The sequence below is a fragment of the Scophthalmus maximus genome, chromosome 7 (assembly GCF_022379125.1).
Source record: "Scophthalmus maximus strain ysfricsl-2021 chromosome 7, ASM2237912v1, whole genome shotgun sequence".
In the NCBI taxonomy this organism is placed as follows: Eukaryota; Metazoa; Chordata; class Actinopteri; order Pleuronectiformes; family Scophthalmidae; genus Scophthalmus; species Scophthalmus maximus.
The window spans coordinates 13,626,024-13,645,940 of record NC_061521.1 but is presented as its reverse complement, the minus strand read 5'-3'; the positions used below and the strand labels follow the sequence as shown (position 1 = coordinate 13,645,940).

General features: G+C 42.9%; 2 protein-coding genes across 9 annotated transcripts; both read right to left on the bottom strand.

The window, feature by feature from the left end:
* Positions 1-920: 920 nt before the first annotated feature.
* Positions 921-10,650, bottom strand: c7h15orf39 (chromosome 7 C15orf39 homolog). 2 transcript variants are annotated; one of them, XM_035642772.2, is made up of 5 exons: positions 10,272-10,650; positions 4,445-7,703; positions 3,631-3,665; positions 3,053-3,116; positions 921-2,757 (listed from the first exon to the last, which is right to left on the bottom strand). In XM_035642772.2, exons 2-5 carry the CDS (start codon positions 7,659-7,661, stop codon positions 1,757-1,759), a joined length of 4,317 nt encoding a protein of 1,438 aa, XP_035498665.2. In that variant the 5' UTR covers positions 7,662-7,703; positions 10,272-10,650; the 3' UTR covers positions 921-1,756. The 2 variants fall into 2 exon arrangements, with proteins under 2 accessions (XP_035498665.2, XP_035498666.2); XM_035642773.2 differs by lacking the exons at positions 3,053-3,116; positions 3,631-3,665 and having other exon boundaries at positions 10,272-10,649.
* A 691-nt stretch (positions 10,651-11,341) lies between these two features.
* ppcdc (phosphopantothenoylcysteine decarboxylase) lies at positions 11,342-19,798 on the bottom strand. 7 transcript variants are annotated; one of them, XR_004794862.2, is made up of 7 exons: positions 19,085-19,152; positions 18,187-18,498; positions 17,594-17,689; positions 17,090-17,218; positions 16,803-16,971; positions 12,552-12,676; positions 11,342-12,149 (listed from the first exon to the last, which is right to left on the bottom strand). XR_004794862.2 is itself a non-coding variant. In XM_047333412.1 (7 exons), exons 2-6 carry the CDS (start codon positions 18,412-18,414, stop codon positions 15,930-15,932), a joined length of 729 nt encoding a protein of 242 aa, XP_047189368.1. In that variant the 5' UTR covers positions 18,415-18,468; positions 19,656-19,798; the 3' UTR covers positions 13,518-15,638; positions 15,884-15,929. The 7 variants fall into 7 exon arrangements, 6 of the variants coding, with proteins under 6 accessions (XP_035498681.1, XP_047189368.1, XP_047189367.1 ...); XM_047333412.1 differs by lacking the exons at positions 11,342-12,149; positions 12,552-12,676; positions 19,085-19,152 and adding exons at positions 13,518-15,638; positions 15,884-16,036; positions 19,656-19,798 and having other exon boundaries at positions 18,187-18,468; XM_047333411.1 differs by lacking the exons at positions 11,342-12,149; positions 12,552-12,676 and adding exons at positions 13,518-15,638; positions 15,884-16,036 and having other exon boundaries at positions 18,187-18,468; positions 19,085-19,189.
* Positions 19,799-19,917: the final 119 nt, after the last annotated feature.

Below are 19,917 nucleotides of genomic sequence, written 5' to 3'. Positions count from 1 at the left end.
TTTTACTTTGCAGATTTGTATGACAAAGATCAAGTAGTTGTGTGTGTGTGTGTATGTCACTTTTTGAATTGATTTTTGTCTCCAAGTCAAAAAACCAATGATGACACAAGTTTAAATGGACAATAACAAAAGATTGGACTGTTCATTAATCATGACTTGCAGGTAACACACCAGCTACAGCTTTGATCAGTAGGCTCATGTGCTCATCAGGGCTCGCTCTGTTTTCATTGTGTCTGCTAGTAGTTAATAACCATTTCATTATGTTTGAAGTAACATTAATCTGAGACATCCAAAAACTTTTAATACTTTTCTACATATCTTTTCTTTATGCTATCAAAGTTGTTTTATTTCCCAGTAGTGTAAAAATGTGGGAGAAACTAGTTGTCTGTTTTGGAGAAAATATTAAAGTGCAAAATGTTGCAACATTGTTCTGGCATGGGTGGTTGTTTGATAATGGACACAATGATCTTTATTTAGGCAGCTGCCACTTAAAAAAATAAATAATAAAAAAAAAGCTTTCTCCACAATCAATGTTTTTAAACTGTCCTTGACAGACTTACCACTATGTACTCGTCACTTGTACAAGCTCTGCCATCCCCTGAAAATACAGATTCCAACTTAACACCACCTTTGAAAGTTTTTTGCAACTAAACACTTGCCACCGGATGGGGACAAAGACACTGTTTTGTCATTAACAAGTATACTGATATGGTGGAAGGAAAAAAAACAAAACCCTCATGGATGGTCTGGGGGTGACAGGTTGGAATAGTTTCGACCACAATAGATGCACACAGTGGTAAAGATATATGTTGATGTTTGAGAAATCCTGTGAATCCTAAGTTCAAAAAGTTTAGTTCTAAAACAGAAGTTATAAAAAAATATATATATTTGGGAGAAACCACTTCAACAGAGACGAAACATGGGAGTCATCACATTTATTTAAGACAACCGTAAGAGCAATAATTAACAATTCAGTCTGCAGACATCTTAAAAAATGATACAAAATAAAAATCGGATTTGAGGTGAAAGTCTCGAGGTTCATAGCACTTTAAAATACCGTGACGTGGGAACGTGGTATCTCAGCAGCCTGTGTCATCGGAGACATCTTGAGCAGATTGGTACACAACTACATTATTGCCTGTCCAGCCTCAGCAACACACAATAAAACATTAACCACAATCATCAGGGTAAAAAAACAATCACTCTATGACGACATACAAGACTGGCACTCTTTACATTACTGTAAACCTACATACATGTAGCTCGCACAGCGAAACTCTTAAATTGTCATTTGCTGGTTTCTTATTTCACACTAGCAAACCAAAAAATTTGGAAACTACTAGTCACTACCTAACTAATGACTTATGAGACAAACACATAATTGCATATTTGCTTGGAATTAAAAAAAATTAACCCAGGGATGAAAAGGCAGCTGCATTTCTTTCACATTACCACAAACTAATTAGTAAATAAACCTGAGACCCCAGGCGAATCATTGATAAGAGCTTAAGGACGAGTACTGGATGCTGCAAACTGTTCATCCCTGAAGGAGAATGTGAGCTCTCAGGTGACAAATGATATTTAGCTGACCTCAAAAAAGAAAAAGGAAATCCAGTCCAACTTCATTTTTCAGGAAGCCAGACAGATAATTTAAGGCTTATTAGCCTGTTGTTGGCTAGTATGAAAAAAAGAAAGGAAACAATTAAAAAACGGCACTCACCAAAACACGACTGGCACAGTCAAATCTATGTCGACACTAGTCTTCAATTTTGAGCCAGCCTTTTTTATAGTCTATCAGCAGCTCCAGATAGTACTTCCACTCTGGCTCACTGTCATACCTGACCTCAAATAAAGTCTTGAGAGGGTTGGTGTTGGCCTCATGGACGCGCAGCACCTCTCCTCTGTACCACACTTCGGATTTGTCGTCCTCTTCATACAGATGGCGGATCCTCTTCCCCACCAGGTCTGGGTAGTAGAACCTCATGGCCCTCCGGGCCCTCTGGACAGCCGAACGCAGGACCCAGCGCCTCCTGTGTTCAGCGCTGTGGCAGGCGGACAAGTACGGACAGTATTTGATCTTTAAGAGTGATCTGTTTCTTTTAGAAGAGCTGCTGAGAGGTCTTAAGGCGTGAGAGAAGCCACCGGTTCTCTGCCACCTGTGGGCTGCTTTGGGCGTCCTCCTGTGAAGGTTGCTCTCGTTGCTCCCCTCTCCCTCCAAACCCTCCGTTTTTAAGAGGGGAGGATCAGCTGATGTCCCAGAGGACGACACTGCCTGGTAGCAGGCCTTTTTTCTGTTGAGACCTTCGCTAAACATCCGTCTCAGTTTGAGAATCACACCTGAACAATTCTCAGATCTAAGCGGAGCTTCGGCTGGTGCTGGGGACTGACTACCGGGCTGCAGACTGGAGTATCCCTCCTCTTGTGTGGGAGAGGGAGAAAGCTCGTCCAAGGATAAAGGACACATCCAGTTTTTCTTGCAACATTCTTTCAGCATGACTCCATTTCCAGTCTTTTCTGTGTCATCAGCCTCTTCCTCATCTGACAAACTGTAGTCCAGAAACATGCGCCTCGAGCTGCTCTTAACCCTGCTTTTTGTTCTATTCGTGTTTGAGTGTGCTTTTGTATCCAGGTCCTGTGGGTGTCTCTGTGAGTGTGACGCTGGGGGCGAGACTGGTGAGGCACTGATGTGTGAAAATAAAGGAGTCTCCTCACTACCGTCATCGCTCACTCTGCTAGCAGGATCGTCCATATCTAATCCTGCAACACAGGGAATACAGCAATGAGCAGAGGTCAAAATATGGTGGATATAAAAATTAGGTTGCTGACAAAATCGGAAGGTAAGAGTTAGAGTTTATAGAATTTGATTAGTGGACAGGAGGAACATTTGGACTGCAAATGTCAGTGGGATGTTCAGAGGTTCTGATTAAAAAAAAAATCTTTGTTTCTGAGATGCAATTCCTAAATCCAGCTACCAACCGCAAAGAGCAACACCTCCACACAGGTCAAAAAATCCCTCCATCGTGCTTATTCAGCACACAAGAGCAATGAGAACCTGTTCTATTAATATCAGCAGATAGTGATTGGACAGCAGGATCCTCCACCATGAAACACCCTTTCTGCAGAGAGAGAGAATAGAAGGCTGTGGGAGGAAACTTGAAGGCTGGGAAAAAAGGTTCAACTTTTACAAGGGATGCTATCAGTCAAGGGAAATGTTCAGATAAACAAAGTCAAGTGCTCACAAGCCATGTGAACTGCTCAAGAAAATGGATTAAACCCAAAACGATTAGCAAATGCATGTGCCAAATAAATGAATAGCTATCGTAGGATCGTTTTGCTCTTTCCATTGGATTTGACTGTAACAAAACCAAACATTACGAACGTTATCCTTCTAACAGAGCACAGGTGGTGAACAAATAATGATCACCATCTTCTGAAAGCAAAAATGTGCCAGTGCACAGTGTAATCCCCCCGCATGCTGCAGGTCGTCACTTCCTTCCTCTAGCCCTGTGATCCGACAGCCTGCCGTACACTCTTTAAGGTCAACTAATGCCAACAAAACACTCATGAAGAACAGTCTCAAAGCAGAGAAAAGTGAGATTGAGGGACAACATAAAAAATAAAAAAAAATACCTGGACTCTCTTTTGGACATCAGCTGAAGTTGATTCTGTAAAAAATAAATTTTATAAAATAAGATTTTTACATTGAATATGTATGCTTGCTTTGTTCTTTACAAAAGCAAAAAAAAGACTACGACAAGACAGTTTGAAGGAAAACTACATAAAGTTAACTGTCAAAATATGTATATATAGATTTCTTATATTATAATCCAAAATAATCACTAAACCAAAGGGGATTTCCAGAAATCACACTAAAGGAATATTCTGTCCAAATATGTGTCAAGAAGCGAGGATTTATATCTGTAACAGTGTCATGTGAGTCATTTAAATGTGTCTTGTGATCCATTATAAGTAACAGTAGGAACAACTGGCACTCATTTAAGAAACAGAGGCACTTTTCACTCATGACTTACATTTTTTTTGACTGTACTGTGACAAAATAAATTGCAGCAGTAGTCTAATCTTATTTTAATAGCCCTCAGTTTGTGTATACATACTAAAGTAGGGGTCCATTATCCTTTCACTTCCTGTCTCCATCATAAACATTTGTTTGCATCCATGTCAGTCATAAGCAGTGGTCTCCAGCCCCCCAATGAGTTATTGCTTGATGTGACTCTTATTTGTGTGACTTGACAGCACCAAGAGATTACGTGACATAAAAACATCCCAGAGCAGCATTGATATGGAAAAGGACTCGCATGTATTTTTACCTAAGATTAGATCACTGCAACATCCATTCCTTCCTTTACAAGGAAAACTTTCAAAGCACTACACACATTCATTACATCACATTAAGTCAGTGACTCTGAAGTGAACATGCACTCACCCAGATGTTTGCAGACACAAGCGTAATGCAAAAGGTTGACCACGTCCGGGTAGATGTCGGGCAAGTGTTTGAGGGACATCAGCCTCCTGAGCCGGGAGGAGCAGGCCCGTTTATGAAGTTGGATGAGGATCTTCTCTTCGGACAGCGTAGTGGGCCGAAGTTCCACTTTATGCTCGTGCAGGACCTGGTCGATGAAGCTGCCCAGGACCATCGGGAACAGCAGCTCCTTCGTCACCAGCATGGGGAGGAACACCGCCCCCGTTCGCATGACATGCGGAAAGGGACAGCGCTCCTGGCTCGTGTACTCTCGTAACCTCTCGAGGACCTTGTGGAGGGCCGACTTCATCTCGTCATTCAGCCACACCTCTCGGGCTTTTACACCCAACAAACACGTCACTTTCTGGACTTTGGTTGTCGGAGATGCGGGTTCGGTCAGTTGCAACTGGGACATCCAGGTTCTGAGCTCCTGCTCGGAAGAGGCCGACACAGATTTAGAGATTAACTTGCAGAGGGAATGGTGCAACTCAAGGAAGTGCTTGCGGACTGGCACTTGGAGATCTAGTTTGGGTATGAAGTCAGTTTTCGGCTGTGCAGGTGGCTTCCCTGGTGGTGGTGGTGGTGGTGGTGGAACAAGGCTGGAATGTTTCATATCAGGGAGAAGGATATTGTAGGTGGAAAGCTTTAAACACTGGGGAGGAATATTTTTAAAATCTAGCTTGCTCTCAGATGCTTGCGGTGGAGTAATGGATTTGGATTGAAGTGCTGCCACCTGTTTTTGCAGTGTGCATGCATCACCCTGAGAATATGAGTTTGTCTCCGCCGCTTTGGACTCGTCTGACGTCTCCTTTCCGTCTGCTAATGAGGTCGTACCATCAGGTTCATCAGGTTCACTTTTCTTTATCACCAACATGGGCCTGCTGTCAGATGAACAGCTCTCTTCAGGCTCTTCTTTGATCGTGACTTTACTGTAGTCCATCTGACTAACAGGTGACACTACTGTGGTATCTGTGTCTGATGGATCTATTTTTTCCTTTTTAATATTTTTGTGTTCTAAGATTTCTACAACAGACTTCTCCGTTGAAGTATCTGGACAGATTTCTCTGGTAACTACACCGATAGCAGACTGCCGTTCATCTCCATTAGGCATTTTCTCTTTGATGTCAGGCTTGGGTTTGACTTCACAATGCTCAGAAGACTGTACGGTTCTTTGAGGTGCTCTGCTCGGGAATAGCGAGACCTGCAGGTATGCTTGGTACGGTGCCAGGCTGAAGACGTTGCCAATGACTGGCATGGGAGGAGAGTGAGTTGTATTTCCTACTTGGCCATTCTCCATTTCCACCTTCTGTCTTTTCTTCATGAGTTCCCCTTCACATAAATCCCTACCCTCTTCTTTTATTTTGGTGGGTGGCGATGGATGAGAAAAGCTTCTCTTCAGGGCCAGTTTAAGAACAGTGCTCTCTGAACTGGACGTGGGGTCATTGCAGTCATTTCCTGTTGCAATAGCAGGGGAATAAATCATTTTTCTAACATTTGCACTTTTAGTTAGAGCTGTGTGGGTTGGATCTGGACTGTGACTGGGAGATCTGGGAAGCCATGCTGCCGGGGAAACGGGAAAGGCTTTTGGTTGTTTTGGCCATGTAACCTGGGGTTCACAGGAGGAATAGTCCACAAGTCTGTTCACGTTGAAGCCACCTGGTGGAAGGATGTGTTGGTCTATGTGCCGGCCGGAGAGTGGGGGAAAAAATCTGTTCATTTGTATGCTGGGTGATGGGATGCCAGGTTGGCTCAGACATCTGGTGGGGCTGGTTGGATCCACACTGCGGAATGGTGAGGGAGGTTGTGACAGGACAGCGTGCAGGCTGGTGTTGGGTTTGTCCCTGTGTGCGATGGTTGCGGACGCCAAGGGGTGATCCATTTGTTGGCTGGTTGGGGAAACATTAATGCTGTAAAAACTTGGCGATTCATGTTGCCTTTTTAGAGGCGCTCTGACATGGCTTGCATTTAAATGAAATCTAGGGACTGCATAACATGGATAGTCAAAGTCGTGCATAAAGGAATGATTTGGTAATGTTTCAGTGCTAGGCATAGGAATTTCACCATGAAGTGACTGAGGGATTGTGTAATGCTCCCTGGGGTTCGAGATTGTGCGTTTAAGTATAACAGGGACATCTTCTCTCTGCTTACTGCCAATGTTTTTACACCGTGTGCTGTTTTGTACCTCCTCATTTGCTTGGGAGTAGTAAAAGACTGGGTGCTGTGTTAGCGGGCCATATTTGGACATGGGAGAGCGTTCCTGATAAACCTCTGAGGTCATATGCTCATATGTCGGATGGGAGGGGTATAGGCTAGGGTAGCCTCTTGGGGAAGTCTGTAAGCGTTGGCTCTGCTCACTTAAAGAACCAAACAGAGTGCGAGTTGGGGTGCAGGGGTAACTGCTGTAGTTTGGGTCAATCATTACTGTACTTGGGCCGTATGTCTCCACATGGGCCCTCTTCAGTGGTTCGGCACTGGGGTCAAACTGTAAACCTCTCTGTTGCAGCAGTGCCTCTCGTGTTTTTCTCTGAATATGTTCTCTTTCGGCATAGTGAGCATCAGTGTGCATCCAGTCCTGTTCATATACGGTGTTTGGTATCCTCGGAGAGCCGTGCTCCATGGTGTATCGTTGTCCCATCACACAGCCCAGGTCATTACAGCAGGGGTTATATCTGTAAACTGGCTTAGGAATTGCAAGGTAAACAGAGTTTTCTGATGCAGGAGATGCATTCTCACCTCTAGCTGTTTGTTTCCTAACGGCCACTGGTGTGGCAGCTATAGGAGTGCTGATTCCAGGACTTTTAGTGTATAAGGTAAAGCCCTGTTTTACTGGCGCGTGACACACAGAGGGAGAATGAGAATGGCCTTCTTCTGAAGAACCGCTGTCTTGCCTGTAAAATACGGGGTTTTGTCCCTCCATACCAGAGAGGTGACTCATAGGACTTCGGCCATCCAGCAGAGAGGTCTTTGAGTTGCTCCAGGGTGAAGTGACTGCTGCTCCATCCTTTAGTCTGGGGTCGTACGTAAAGTAGGCCCCGCTGTACTGCATTGTCTGCTTATCCAGGAAGCCAGACATATTTTGTGGTTTTGATAGAACCGTGGCTGCTATAGTCCGATTGAATAATGGCATCTTGCTTTGAATCACTGGGCCAATGAGGGTCTGCATTGACTGGCTGTTCATCATGTAGTAACTTTGTTATGATGGTGCACCGATATGGTTCCAGATCTAAGAATACAAAAAAATACAAAAAACAATTACACATCTGAATTCATTTTTAAAAATATTTAAGCTGAATTAGTCTTTAGAGATGAATGCCTTTCATAAACCTAGTTACACTCCCACCTCATCCTTCAGACTGGAAGGCAGAATACGTAGCAGACAAATTAACACTTTGAATACTTAAAATGAGTCATTGTTAGAAAACAACTAGCCCGAGGCATTTTCTCAACCTTAACAGATCTGGCGGTTTATCACATGTCATCACATATACCATAACTGGCCGATGCTCGCTGGTGGTGATGTCCTTCCGTGTTCCCTTCATAGACAAATAGAGTTTAAGGCATTCATTTCAACAATAAGAAGTAGGTTCTCCCCTTGTTACCTCTACTAATATTAGTCTCTGCCTCTGAGATATTGAATGAAGTAAAGAAATACAGTCTTTCTTTTGGCTCAATTTACCATAAGACATTAATGCAGGGATCAACTCTGATATATGCTATATTCAATGGCAAAAGCAAGATAGTTTTAATTCAAATAAATCTATTGAACATTATGTGATGTGATTCATTTTCTTTTGATCAACTAATCAAGGAAACTTTTTCTGACCCAAAATACAGAAGTTCAACATTTTCCCTGAATTTTCTTCAATCTTATTATTTCACCCTTGTTCTGCAAATGGAGCTATTTTTTATGATGCAGCATGTGTTAGTTCCCTATGAATACTGTGTAATAGAAACTTGTGATTTGTGACAGCAGCTGATGGTTTCATATGTCTACTGAAGCGCTTATGAGAAAAAGGAAAAGTATTGATTATCTTTTTAGGGTTGCAGGGGGCTGGAGCCAATCAAATGCTGAATATATAACTCTTTCAATATCATTGAAGTTGAGGTGAATGTAGTATCTGTCCCTGGATTTACCCCTTTTTATCAATGCACGCTCATCTCTTCATTCCGCCTTTTCCCACGGGCACCTGAAGGCAGCACCTGCAATCCGTCTGACACTGTCAGTTTGTAAGAGGAGAGAGAAAGATGACCTCATCACGTGATGAATTCATAACTCCACCACACAAGAATTTGCACGACCCGGCAACGGAACTGCATATTCTGTTTATGTAAATTCAGAGAATAACGTGCCAATATCGAAAACCGGTTGCGTCAGAGCCAATGAACACACATATCCAGCAGACTCGGTGTCAAAATGACATTTTACATTTTATATCTGCAGGGCTGCGATGAACGCGTTGTGGGATGACACACCACACTGTCTGTGCAACCCAACACGGGCCTCGTCGGGAAGGAATCCGGGGTCAGAGAGCGCAGCAGTCGGTCGGAGCAGATGTTATCGCTTCATCCTGTTGAGCGCGATGGAGGCTGATCTGAGTAGAAGTGTGGTTAGTGTGCAGGCAGAGGAAACTGCGCAGCACGGGAGTCTGCAACGGCCCGAAAGGCCGCGCTCGCTAGGGTGAGTGTGTGTGTGTGTGTGGGGGGGGGGGGGGGGGTGTTGAGTGTGTGTGTGTGTGTGGGGGGGGGGGGGGGGGGGGGGGGTGTTGAGTGTGTGTGTGTGTGTGTGTGGGGGGGGTGTTGAGTGTGTGTGTGTGTGTGTGTGTGTGGGGGGGGGGTGTTGAGTGTGTGTGTGTGTGTGTGGGGGGGGGGGGGGGGGGTGCGTGTGTGTGTGTGTGTGAGTGTGTTGGGGGGGGGGGGGGGCAAGGGTGATGGAGAGCGACTTCCGAAAGCAAACCGTCCAAACGGACATGCTGAGACCCAAACCACGTGGGGGGAAGGGGGGGGGGGTCTATTAATACAAAAAACAGTTATTAATCATTAATCTCATGACTCTGCCAAGTGGAAAGATGTCCACAGGTTCACGTGACGTTGCAAGAAACAACAACAACCACCGGTTTCCGACAGTTACCATCATCGCCTGACCAGTAAAAAAGCCAACACCGCTCACGCCCTGACAGCAGACGTGAGGAAAAGGGAACTTGAAATTCACACCCCAAAAAAAAGTTTCTCCACAGCTTCTCTTGGCAGACAAGGCAGGCCGAAGCCTCTAGAGCACACACACACACACACACACACACACACACATATATATATATACATGTGTGTATGTGTATATATATATATATATATATACACACACATACACACATGTATATATATGTATATGTGTGTGTGTGTGTGTGCGCAGATCGGGAGCAATCAGAAAGCGCACGAGCTGGTCCACGGACAGCTTGCCAAAATAAAAAGGACGCAAATGATATGAAAATGATTGATGTGCAAGTGCTCGACACAGTGCGACTCATTTCCATGCGAGATGCGAAGGCGTCGTTAAACACGGTACAAGTAAAACCACAGTGGATTAACACACACACACACACACACACACACACACACCATCGTCCCAAATGTTTGCGATGCACTGCAGAGACAATACCTACATGACATACTTTCACATGTTCATCGACCGGGTATCGACCGGGTACTGTCTTTCCCCCCCCCCCCTCCTTGCGCAATGTGCCTCGTTATCTGCCGTTGATTGAGAAGTTGGATCGGAGAATAACTTTCTTCTCACCTCGCGGTCGTGATGGCAAGACGTGGTTCCCACGAAGCCTCCATGAAACGCAGCTGCTCGAGGAGCGGGGGAGCAGTCGGTCCTCTGGTGGACTTGTTGGGCCGGATGCGCCAAAAAGGAAAAGTCGCACGGAACGAGGCGCAGGCCTGGGAGGGTCGGAGCGGCTCGCCCCGAGTCCACGCGGCTTTTGGAGAAGTTAACAAACCGAGGCAAAGACAAAAGGGAGGAGGATGGTCTTTGATCAATAGGCGGAGTCACACCCTCTGTCTGCCCACGGCTTGTTTTCTGCTCATGTGATGTTTTCCTGCTGGTGACTTTCTCCGTTTCATTTGCTGTACCCAGTGCTGCTGACGCCAGAAACCAAAAAGAAAGAGTTAGGAGTCATGTTTGTTATTTTAATTCCCTGACAGATAACACAGATTCTACTCCTCTCTGAGTTCTCCAAAATAAGACACCATCCTGTCCTTTGCATGAATTCATTAATTTCTTAATGGAAGATAATACTATTTGACATCTGGAAGAATTAGAAAATGAATTTGATGATATTCTGGTGACAGCATGATTGTGATCATAGTAAGTCTTGCTCTGCGGACAGGGACAATGCAGTGGAATTGTTACATTTTGTACTAATTGTTTATTATAATTTGATTTTTTTTTTAAACAAATTCTTTGTGTTACCAATTGAAGCCATTTCTGTATCAAGTTGGTAAGCAGTTTTCTTTTTTCAGTGTACTCAGAAGAGTAAAAGCTTTGATGAACTGCAAAGTGAAATAGCCAAAGAGTTATCTTTTTTAAAGGCACAGAATTACCAATATAAGTAATCTGAGTGAAAGAACTCTGCTGTGAGGGGAGGCTTGAGTGCAGCTCTAATACAGATTCACCATTTGTCGGACTAATGTAGTTAATGGTTGACTTCAGTTGACCAAAGATAAAATCAGGTCAGTCATTACCTCATTCAGACTGCAGGTTTTGTTTTTTTTCACCTCTTCTCATCGATCATGTCCCACGTTTTAGTTTGTCCATGAGCACTGACACACACAAGTGTACAACACAGATACTTCACACGGTAATAGTTTGAGTAGAGTAGTTTGATGAGGTCATTATGCTGAGATACAGACAACCCAACATCACAGTGAGAGAACCGGAATTCTTCCACTTGATTAACCCTCTGAATGAGCTAATGTCTTGTAGGACTTGCATCATTCCAGTCCCTCTTCACCTGTGAGTTGGAGTCTAATTTGTGCGTCCCGGGGGGGCTGCCACAGTTTAGTCTAGACAAGTTGGTGGCTTCCATCAGTCCCCGTGGCCCGGCGGGTAAAGAGATGCTCATCAAGGGGTTTGACTGAGGAGTGGAGGCAGGGACTTTTCCCCACTGAGCGCTCGCACATCTCCCCCATTTCCAGTTACCATGGCATTACACCTTAAGGCGAACCAACACAAGGCATCGAGGGGGTAACAATGTGCCATATGGGCACATCAACACAGTTGTTCAAACACGGAGGGCAAAAATGATGCTTTAAAGACACATAGTTTAGTTTAGTAGATACTTACGAAATTCAGGCATCCAGCAGCATTTACAAACATACACACATTAAACATACATCAATCCTACATGAAATAAAAATACAAAATTAAATTAAATATTAAACTATAACTATAAAAAACTAGCTCATGACAGTGCAAAACGGGAAAATGGATGTGCAAATGAAGGTTGAAATAAATTGTCCTTTTCTATTGTCCTCCCTGCCTTGACTAGGAGCTGTTGAACAGTCTGATGGAGCTGGACTGGGACAGCAGTCCTCTGCCTGGTGAAGGTGTTGTGCAGCGGGTGGTTGCCGTTGTCCAGTACATGTCTCATAGTCAGTTGTGTTGACTGAACTGGAAAGGAAAATAGATGCAGCATTCAAAGACAGAAAACTGTGAAACTGCAGATAGTTTTAGCTCCTACGTCCTCTATAGGAGGACCTATACACAGTATAGTTTAAGATCGTTTTTCTCTGTGAAACTTCCCTCTGTTCCTAATAATACACAGCACCAATATAGCAGGTCAATTTAAAAAGCTTGACGAGTTACAAGGTTCTTTCATTAAATTATTCCCATAATGCTTCCAATGGCAGACACACAACTTCATAATAGCTTTTTGCGTAACACGCATTTCAATATCTATAAATACTTGAGATGATATAATAAACGTATTAAGTACAATGCGTCACACATTTCGAGGCGACCTGCGATTCATTCATTTCTACTCGCTCCTGAGTGAGTCCACGCAGTGTTTACCACTTTGAGACGTCAACAGTGGGAGTGTGTGGCGACACAGGGAGCAGAGCAGCTGATCTCTCAGGATGTCGTTTCTGATGAAAGACTGCCGAATGTTCCCAGAGGCCAGAAGCTGCGTGTTGAGCCTAGGGACAGCGCAAGTTGCATCAGACACACGAGACGCATGTTCGCCTGAACGTGCACACACAGTCACAGAGAACGAGATAGCACATTGTGGTTGCACTGAGGTTGATATCTGATTTAACCTACAGCAAGTTAACGTACAATTATCTATCATAGCACACGCACGTAGTAAAACCCATAATCATATTATATATATTCATTGAAAAATGAATTATTGAATTTAAAGCAGGAATAGACAATTTTTTAGGCTTAAATTTTAAAATAAAGTTAATAATGGTAGCGAGTATGAATGAATGGCTGGTGACAGTTCAGTATGAAGGCTGCTTTGTGATTGTCGTACACTGTTATGCTACGGGGTTATTCTGGTGTTAATTTGGTGCTTAATCTTTTTTTTTCTTAATGTTTGGCTACGTAAAACCTTTGTTTACAACAGTATTGGAATTTGTGGGATTCACACGTAATACCAAGAGGTTTGATAGAGTTCAGAGAATGATAATACTATTTGTGACAATATTGAGAACATTTTCAACGTAAACTTTTTCTTTTGTTAACAGGAAGTAAAGAGGCAGGAGAGAGAGGCGGATGATGTTTAGTCTTGAAATCACTTCTAATCTTTGATCAGTTCACACAGCCTCTGACTACAGCCTATCTGCAGTTCTGGTGATTTGATCATAGTTGTGAGAACACAATGTTTTTTTCCCCCATTAAGCCCACCTATAGGCCCACACCGACCCAGTGTTGTCAAGGTCGCAGTTACACTCCCTTCTTTGCTGGGGCTGATGTAACATGCCTCTGGCCTCATTAATAACAGAACCACACAGCAGCCAATGGCAGCAGGACAAATTATGGCTCATGGTAGGATGCTTTTTATTTGCGGAGCCATTCACACGGCGCCATGTGCAGCTCAACAGCAACAATGTCCCCTGGGTTATTTGCAAACCAAATTTCCCCCGCAGAGATAAACCAAGATAAAATACAACCGTCTGAATAGCACGGAGAGGAAAAAAACGTAAGCACAATTCAGAAAAATCAGGAAGGTTTGTATGTTTTTTTTTAGTATGCCATTAAACAATGAAAGGTGTAAGTCTGATGATCCAAAGCATTGTTTGAGATAGTGTTTGTACATGTGGAATTTTGCAACTGCGTTCTTGTCCACTTTTTTTTGGTCTGTTAATGAAAATGTTTGAGGATTTACAGTAAATTTAGAGCTCTAGTATAAAAAGTGTGCTACTCCTTCCAATAACGTCACAGAGGAGACATACCTTCAATATTACCACCAACAAGGTTGAGTTCCTCTCAGTTTATTACCAGTAAGACAGTTGTTACCATCTGCTTTTTCTCTCCGACAACAGAAACAAACCTTTGTCTGGTTTGTTTCAACATCTGTCATCTGCATTCTCTTGACACAATCCAGATGGGAATGTTTCACTTTGCCGGGAGATGGACGGTTTTCACAAAGATAAACATGTCTTACACTACTGTGAACCATGGATTTCATCATTTTTCACCTTTAGTTCTTAAAGTCATGGCAAAAATAATAAATAAATTCAAGCATCTGTGAAGATTGACTTTGGATTGAGATGCATCTGCCTCCCCTTGGTTTCTTGATTAAAACATTTAAGCAGTTTAAAAGAACAAAAATATGTTTTCCATAGGTGTGGCAGAACTTGTCATGTTGTTGTTGCTGAAATATGAGACTGATACCAGTACTAACTTGGTCTCAGTCTGAGGCATCCGTACCTCAGCTAAGTTTTGTTGTGTCACTGCAGAAAATCCAGTTTGTCAAACTGCCCTGAGGGAAACGGTACTTTGTCTCAACATAATTAACCCCATAGGCACCATGACAGCTACTACTGACTCAAATAAGAAAATGTTGCTCTCGCCTACTTAATAAATACTTATTTTGAGCATTTTGCTTTTGCAGTGTGCTTAAGCAGTTTGTTGGCAGTGGCGCAGTGAACATTTGTTTCTCTGCACGCTACAGGATGTGTGAAATTCTAATGATAATCTCATTATGATAATAATTATCTCATGATCTCAAAATAAAATACAAAGCCACTCTGGTATTTGACTTGCATATTGTTATGAAGATGAAAAGAAAGACATTAAAACATTCACAAACCTAGTTGAAACTATTGAAAAAAATGCACCTTCACGTTATGGCACGATGATTGATGCAATGCATAGGTGATTTAAAAAAAAAAAAAATTTAATCTTTGCCAATTGCTGGGGGAAGGATCCAGACCACCACTGAGTACGAAACAGAGATTCTGTGACCCAACAGCTTGACAGTACTAACAGCCATGATTGCACACACCTTTTTGTTAAGTAGGTGTGGATGTCAGATATTAAGACAAAAAAAATGCAGATGCACAAACTGCATTTCTCAGTTTATATACTGTACATAAGCTCCATGAAGTCCACAATGACATTCTGCTTTGTAAACGGAAACATCACACATTTCAGTGTAATTTTGGGATGCATATGTCACTGCAGAAAAAGAGGGGGCTTAAATGACAAAATAAGTTCATTTCAATTCTTTGAATTTGAAATCGCTCTCCAACAAGCCATTAATAATGTCAGTATCCCGATGACTAGATGATACGCAGAAAAGCTAGTTGTTTAAAATGTTGCTCTAGTAGCTGTTGGTAAGGCCTGAAAAAGGGACTGCAGATACTGTCTCATAGGCTGCTGAGGTTGTACTTAAGCAATGCTAGGATATTCCATGAGGTCATAAAAGTCCTAATGCACAAAGATTAGGAGATCCCAAGGGGAGAAGTTGTCAGGTATAGAAGCATTTTGAAGAGCAGTCATCGCACTTTTCATTACATCTCGTTGGTTTTTGTTGCCAGCTGACAACAATACGATGTGACGTTCATGTTTTCTGAGATGACTCATCTGGTTTCTGAAGATACTGTTTGACAACACTGACAATAGTCGATACCTCTGCCATGCCGCCTTTACCTGCAACAAAGAGGAAACAATAATTCAAATGATCATTCAAGCCCTTGTTCACGTTATCCAAACTCACACACATACTTAAATAAACAGATTATTTTGAACTTACGCAGGGTTGGTCTTAATCGTCATTTGAAAATTGTTATTCTTTATCTTCTTCTTGGAGCCTTTATTTTTCTGCTATCCTGCATGTTTTTTTGTGAGAATGCAATTTTTCCTTTAAATTTACAGTTGTTTGTGCAAGTTAATACCTTAAGAATTGCACCAGGGTCCTTTGACAACTGATATAGGGAATTATCAGATCTTGGTAAGTCTCATTCTGACGGCTGATGCTTCCCTTGGTATATACGTATGTTTGTATGGGGTTGGACATTCAAAATCTGCTCTTGAGATTTTCACTTGTTCTAATCAAATTCACAAGAAAATAGACCAATTAACATAGTAGTAGTAGTTTAATCTGTCATACAATAAGAGGGATGGACAAAATGTACTGAATACCAGGCTAAACGGTGTCCCCAACTTATAATAAAGCAAATCAACGAAATTTGTGAAGAGGGTGATGACACAAAGTGGTAACACACACTAACCTCAAGAATCTATACAGACCACATACCACACTAGCAAGTGCAAATTAAACACATACCTTTACACCAAAATGCATGTGGAGATTTTTCTAATTGCCAGTAAATGGAGCTGTCAATGTTTCTTTTTTCTTGTGTCACATTCCTACATCAAGTCCTCTGGCCAAGGCTCACAGGTGAGAGCCCAGTACCTTAGCCCGCCCGCCAAGGGCTACAACAATTTGGGCATTTTCGCACAGTTGTCCGGATGCAGTGTGCCTAGTTGTTATAAAACTTTTACCTATACCATTGTGCAAATTTTACCAATTAACTCACCATTGGACCATGTATGTCAGGATTTACCTTGTACTCATCTACACACTGCTCGTCACTTTCAGTGTCATTCCTTCAATTGTATTCCCTGTCATATATTCAGCTCTACTGCTTATTCTACCTTTACAGCTACTTATTTGTCATATAAAGTAAGAATTAGTTAGTACATAACCTGCACGCTTTAAAACTGTTGAGGTAATATTAAAATCTAAACTGTCATGATTAAGCAAACAACTAAATATTTAACATCTTGAGTTTTCCTTGCATTAAAACCCACCTTCATCTCCACATGCTAGCTTCTTAACAATGCAGGGGATTTCCACGTATCCAAATTCTTTCAGCCTGGATACCTGCTGGGCTGTAATGGGATGCTCCCACATATGTGTATTCATTGCAGCGCAGAAGAGGAGAGGTCGACTAGTATCCCAGGCTCTTACCAGACATGTCTGCCAAAAACATAGACAAATCAGCTCGGGAATCATTTCAGAGAAATCATGTTTAAAAAAAGAATATTATTCGCCACAACTATTTTTTAGGGAATCAGATTAAATGTCATGTCCTCACCAGCAGATTGTCACATATTCCACTAGCAATCTTTCCAAGAGTGTTTGCATCTAGGGGGGCGATGACAAGTAGGTCTGCCCAGCGCCTCAGCTCAACGTGTAGCACCGGGTCAGACCTCTGCGTCCACAGCTGCAACAGAGACATGCTGTTAGGCACACAACCAATGAGGAACTCACTTCCTCTCCTCTTTTGTGGAATGTATGATAGTTTAGACTTGAGAGATTCTCAATGTTTCGTGCCCCTTGACCGTGTTTCACAATTCGCTCAAGCGCAGCAACTGGAAATGTGTCAAGTCACTCCTCGACGACAGATGCCACCCTTAATTCACTCCATGTGATCTTGAGTATGGAGTTAGTTTTGATTTCACAAGCATGAATATTATGATATCTAGCACATCAGTCTAATATTTGAATAAAAATACTAACCATTAAAATATGAACAGTCATGTCAGAAGACTGTCAGTTAATAATGTCATAATGGGAAATCAAACAAAGCCATCGTTACCTCCCACTCATCCTTGTCACTGTAGACTCTTACGGAAATGTCTGCAGGGTTGTAGAAGTGCTTGGCGTGCTCTGTGGTGACCACTCTCACATCCACCTAAACCGTAAAACAAATCAATGACAGGGATTTTTTAAATGACATATTTATTGTTTTTTTTTCCTACAGTGTGGAGAACTTGAACAGCTAAAAAGAGACGCCTACAAATAGCAAGTAACTGATTTAAATCTTCGAGACCATGTCGTGGGTCTAACACTACAACATACAGAAGGAATTATCACAGAATCGTGGGGTTAAATGTGATCAAGAAATAGCACTGTGGCTGAATAAAATGACTGTAACGACACTATATATGGCTGTGATGTTGTTGCCATGGTCGTTTTGCTGCGTATAGCCGCTGCAACATGTCCATCTTGTGGTTGAGGTCGTGCCCATGATTGCACTTGCAGGCAGAGGCACAATAATGTTTGCAGTTGCATGAGTATCAAAACTACAGTGCAAAAGTTTTAGACAATGTTAATGAAGTGATTTTATTCATCGATTGGCCGATCGGACACCTCCCTGATCATTCGAGGAATCAATGCGAAGCAGCTCACCTCGGGGAGCTGGAGAAGCTGGGAGACCAACAGAGGCAGCTTCAAGGATGCGACGCTTCCGGTTGCGCCGACGAGCACGCGAAATGTCCCGCGAGATTTCTCCAAATCGGTTACTGGACAAGCTACGTGCTCTTCTGTCTGCATGTTGGCATCTCGGCCAGAGGAGCTCCCGTGGGCTCCCTGCGCCGTGTTCCCCGTGGAGCAACTCCGCTTCCTGGTCTTCTTCATCCTTTACCCTTTTCTGGCCGGGTGGCAACGATCGTTAAGGCTCGTTACCGCCACCTAGTGTGTTGGAGTTTGAACCACAGTTATCTGCCAAATAAATACAACAAAATAAATAAATAAGAATAAATGAATGAATGAATGAATGACTAAATAAATAAAAAATAGTTGTATAAGTCCTGTCTCTTTCAAATAATGGATTATATTTCCCATACCAATGTAGAATACATTTTTTAAAGGCATCTCTTTAAAGGGGCAATAGGCAATTTTGGCAAACACGCAGGCTCAGGTATGGGAGACAGACGCGTAAACCACAAGGCCCAAACTAAATTGTAGCATATGTCGCTAGCACGTCTCTTAAGGTGTTGGGGAGTGATGTTTACAAACTGCACACAAATTGTTGTGGTGTGGTCCGCACCATTTTCAGTGGGGTTTTTTCAATTAACAGAGCCAGGGTTGCGGCGGAAAACCTGAATTTGTTCCCGGTGAACACACAGAACCGACAAATAGTGGACCGTGAGGAAATATGCGCAGAATTTTACAAAAACTGTGTTGGATTAAAATCGCTTACTGCCCCTTTAACATCTGTAACTCTCACTGTACTACGAAATACGATTTGCAGTTATAGTTTTAACTCAGGGTTTTTTCTGTCCTACGAAGTTGGTTCTCTTCTTACCGGGGTAAATCACCATGGTAACTTATGCTGAGCGGCTAATAACCTGCTCTGGAGCCGGTTCAATTCATGTTCAGTTCGAGATAAGAGATCATAGCCAGTCCCCAATCCAACTACTGACCAATCAGATCACTGGAAAACCAGCGTCATCCTTCTACAGGATTCAGACCGGAACAAAAGGGGGTTGGCTGGAGAGCCTGGAAAAGTTTTTTTGTTTGTAATTAGTGTTTTCTAAGTAATGAGTGTCATAACATAAACTAAAAATTGGCTGAATACATTGGTTAAGAGACTGAACTATGTATGGATGTTCTCTGAGGGCCCTCTCACCCCTTACAAAAGACAAAAAGTGGTTTAGTCCACAGATCCTCATGACTCAGCATGAGGATCTGTCATCTACTGACCAGTGACTTTGTAATGTTCCCTCAAGAAACATTACGAGGGGGGCTGCTTATGTATATGGCCCCGAATTTGGTGCTGCACTCCTGACCACAGCCATAGGGCGGCTATGAAAAAGTGGGGTAAATAGCAGCACTGTATGAAACCCACTGTCTTATCTCACTCCCTCTCCAGGTACCTGCAATCGCCGGGCACCTTTGAGCAGTTGCCCCATACAAACTATCTCTCCGCGTTTGCGACCTCCAATTGACAAACGTGCCTCTAGACGCAATATTCTCCCGTCAGTTTTCAAATGTGCCGCTTCCGTGTTCTTCCTCCCGCCCACTTCACTACTTCCGTAAACATTCACAGCAAGCCAATCAGAGGAGAGCACAGACAACGACCCTGACGCCAAGCTCTGACGACGCTGTCCCCGTGAGCGAGCACGTCGCTACGCTGAC

Excerpts from the sequence above, each read along its gene's own strand:
- c7h15orf39 (XM_035642772.2), bottom strand. The coding sequence starts at position 7,661 with ATGATGAACAGCCAGTCAATGCAGACCCTCATTGGCCCAGTGATTCAA. Across the intron at positions 3,666-4,444 it reads TTGTGTCTGCAAACATCTGG|AATCAACTTCAGCTGATGTC; the intron begins GTGAGTGCATGT and ends TATTTTTTACAG. Across the intron at positions 3,117-3,630 it reads ATGTCCAAAAGAGAGTCCAG|AAAGGGTGTTTCATGGTGGA; the intron begins GTATTTTTTTTT and ends CTCTCTCTGCAG.
- ppcdc (XM_047333412.1), bottom strand. The coding sequence starts at position 18,414 with ATGAAGAAGACCAGGAAGCGGAGTTGCTCCACGGGGAACACGGCGCAG. Across the intron at positions 17,690-18,186 it reads AGCTTCTCCAGCTCCCCGAG|GTGGATGTGAGAGTGGTCAC; the intron begins GTGAGCTGCTTC and ends TTTACGGTTTAG. Across the intron at positions 16,972-17,089 it reads GAATATGTGACAATCTGCTG|ACATGTCTGGTAAGAGCCTG; the intron begins GTGAGGACATGA and ends TGTTTTTGGCAG.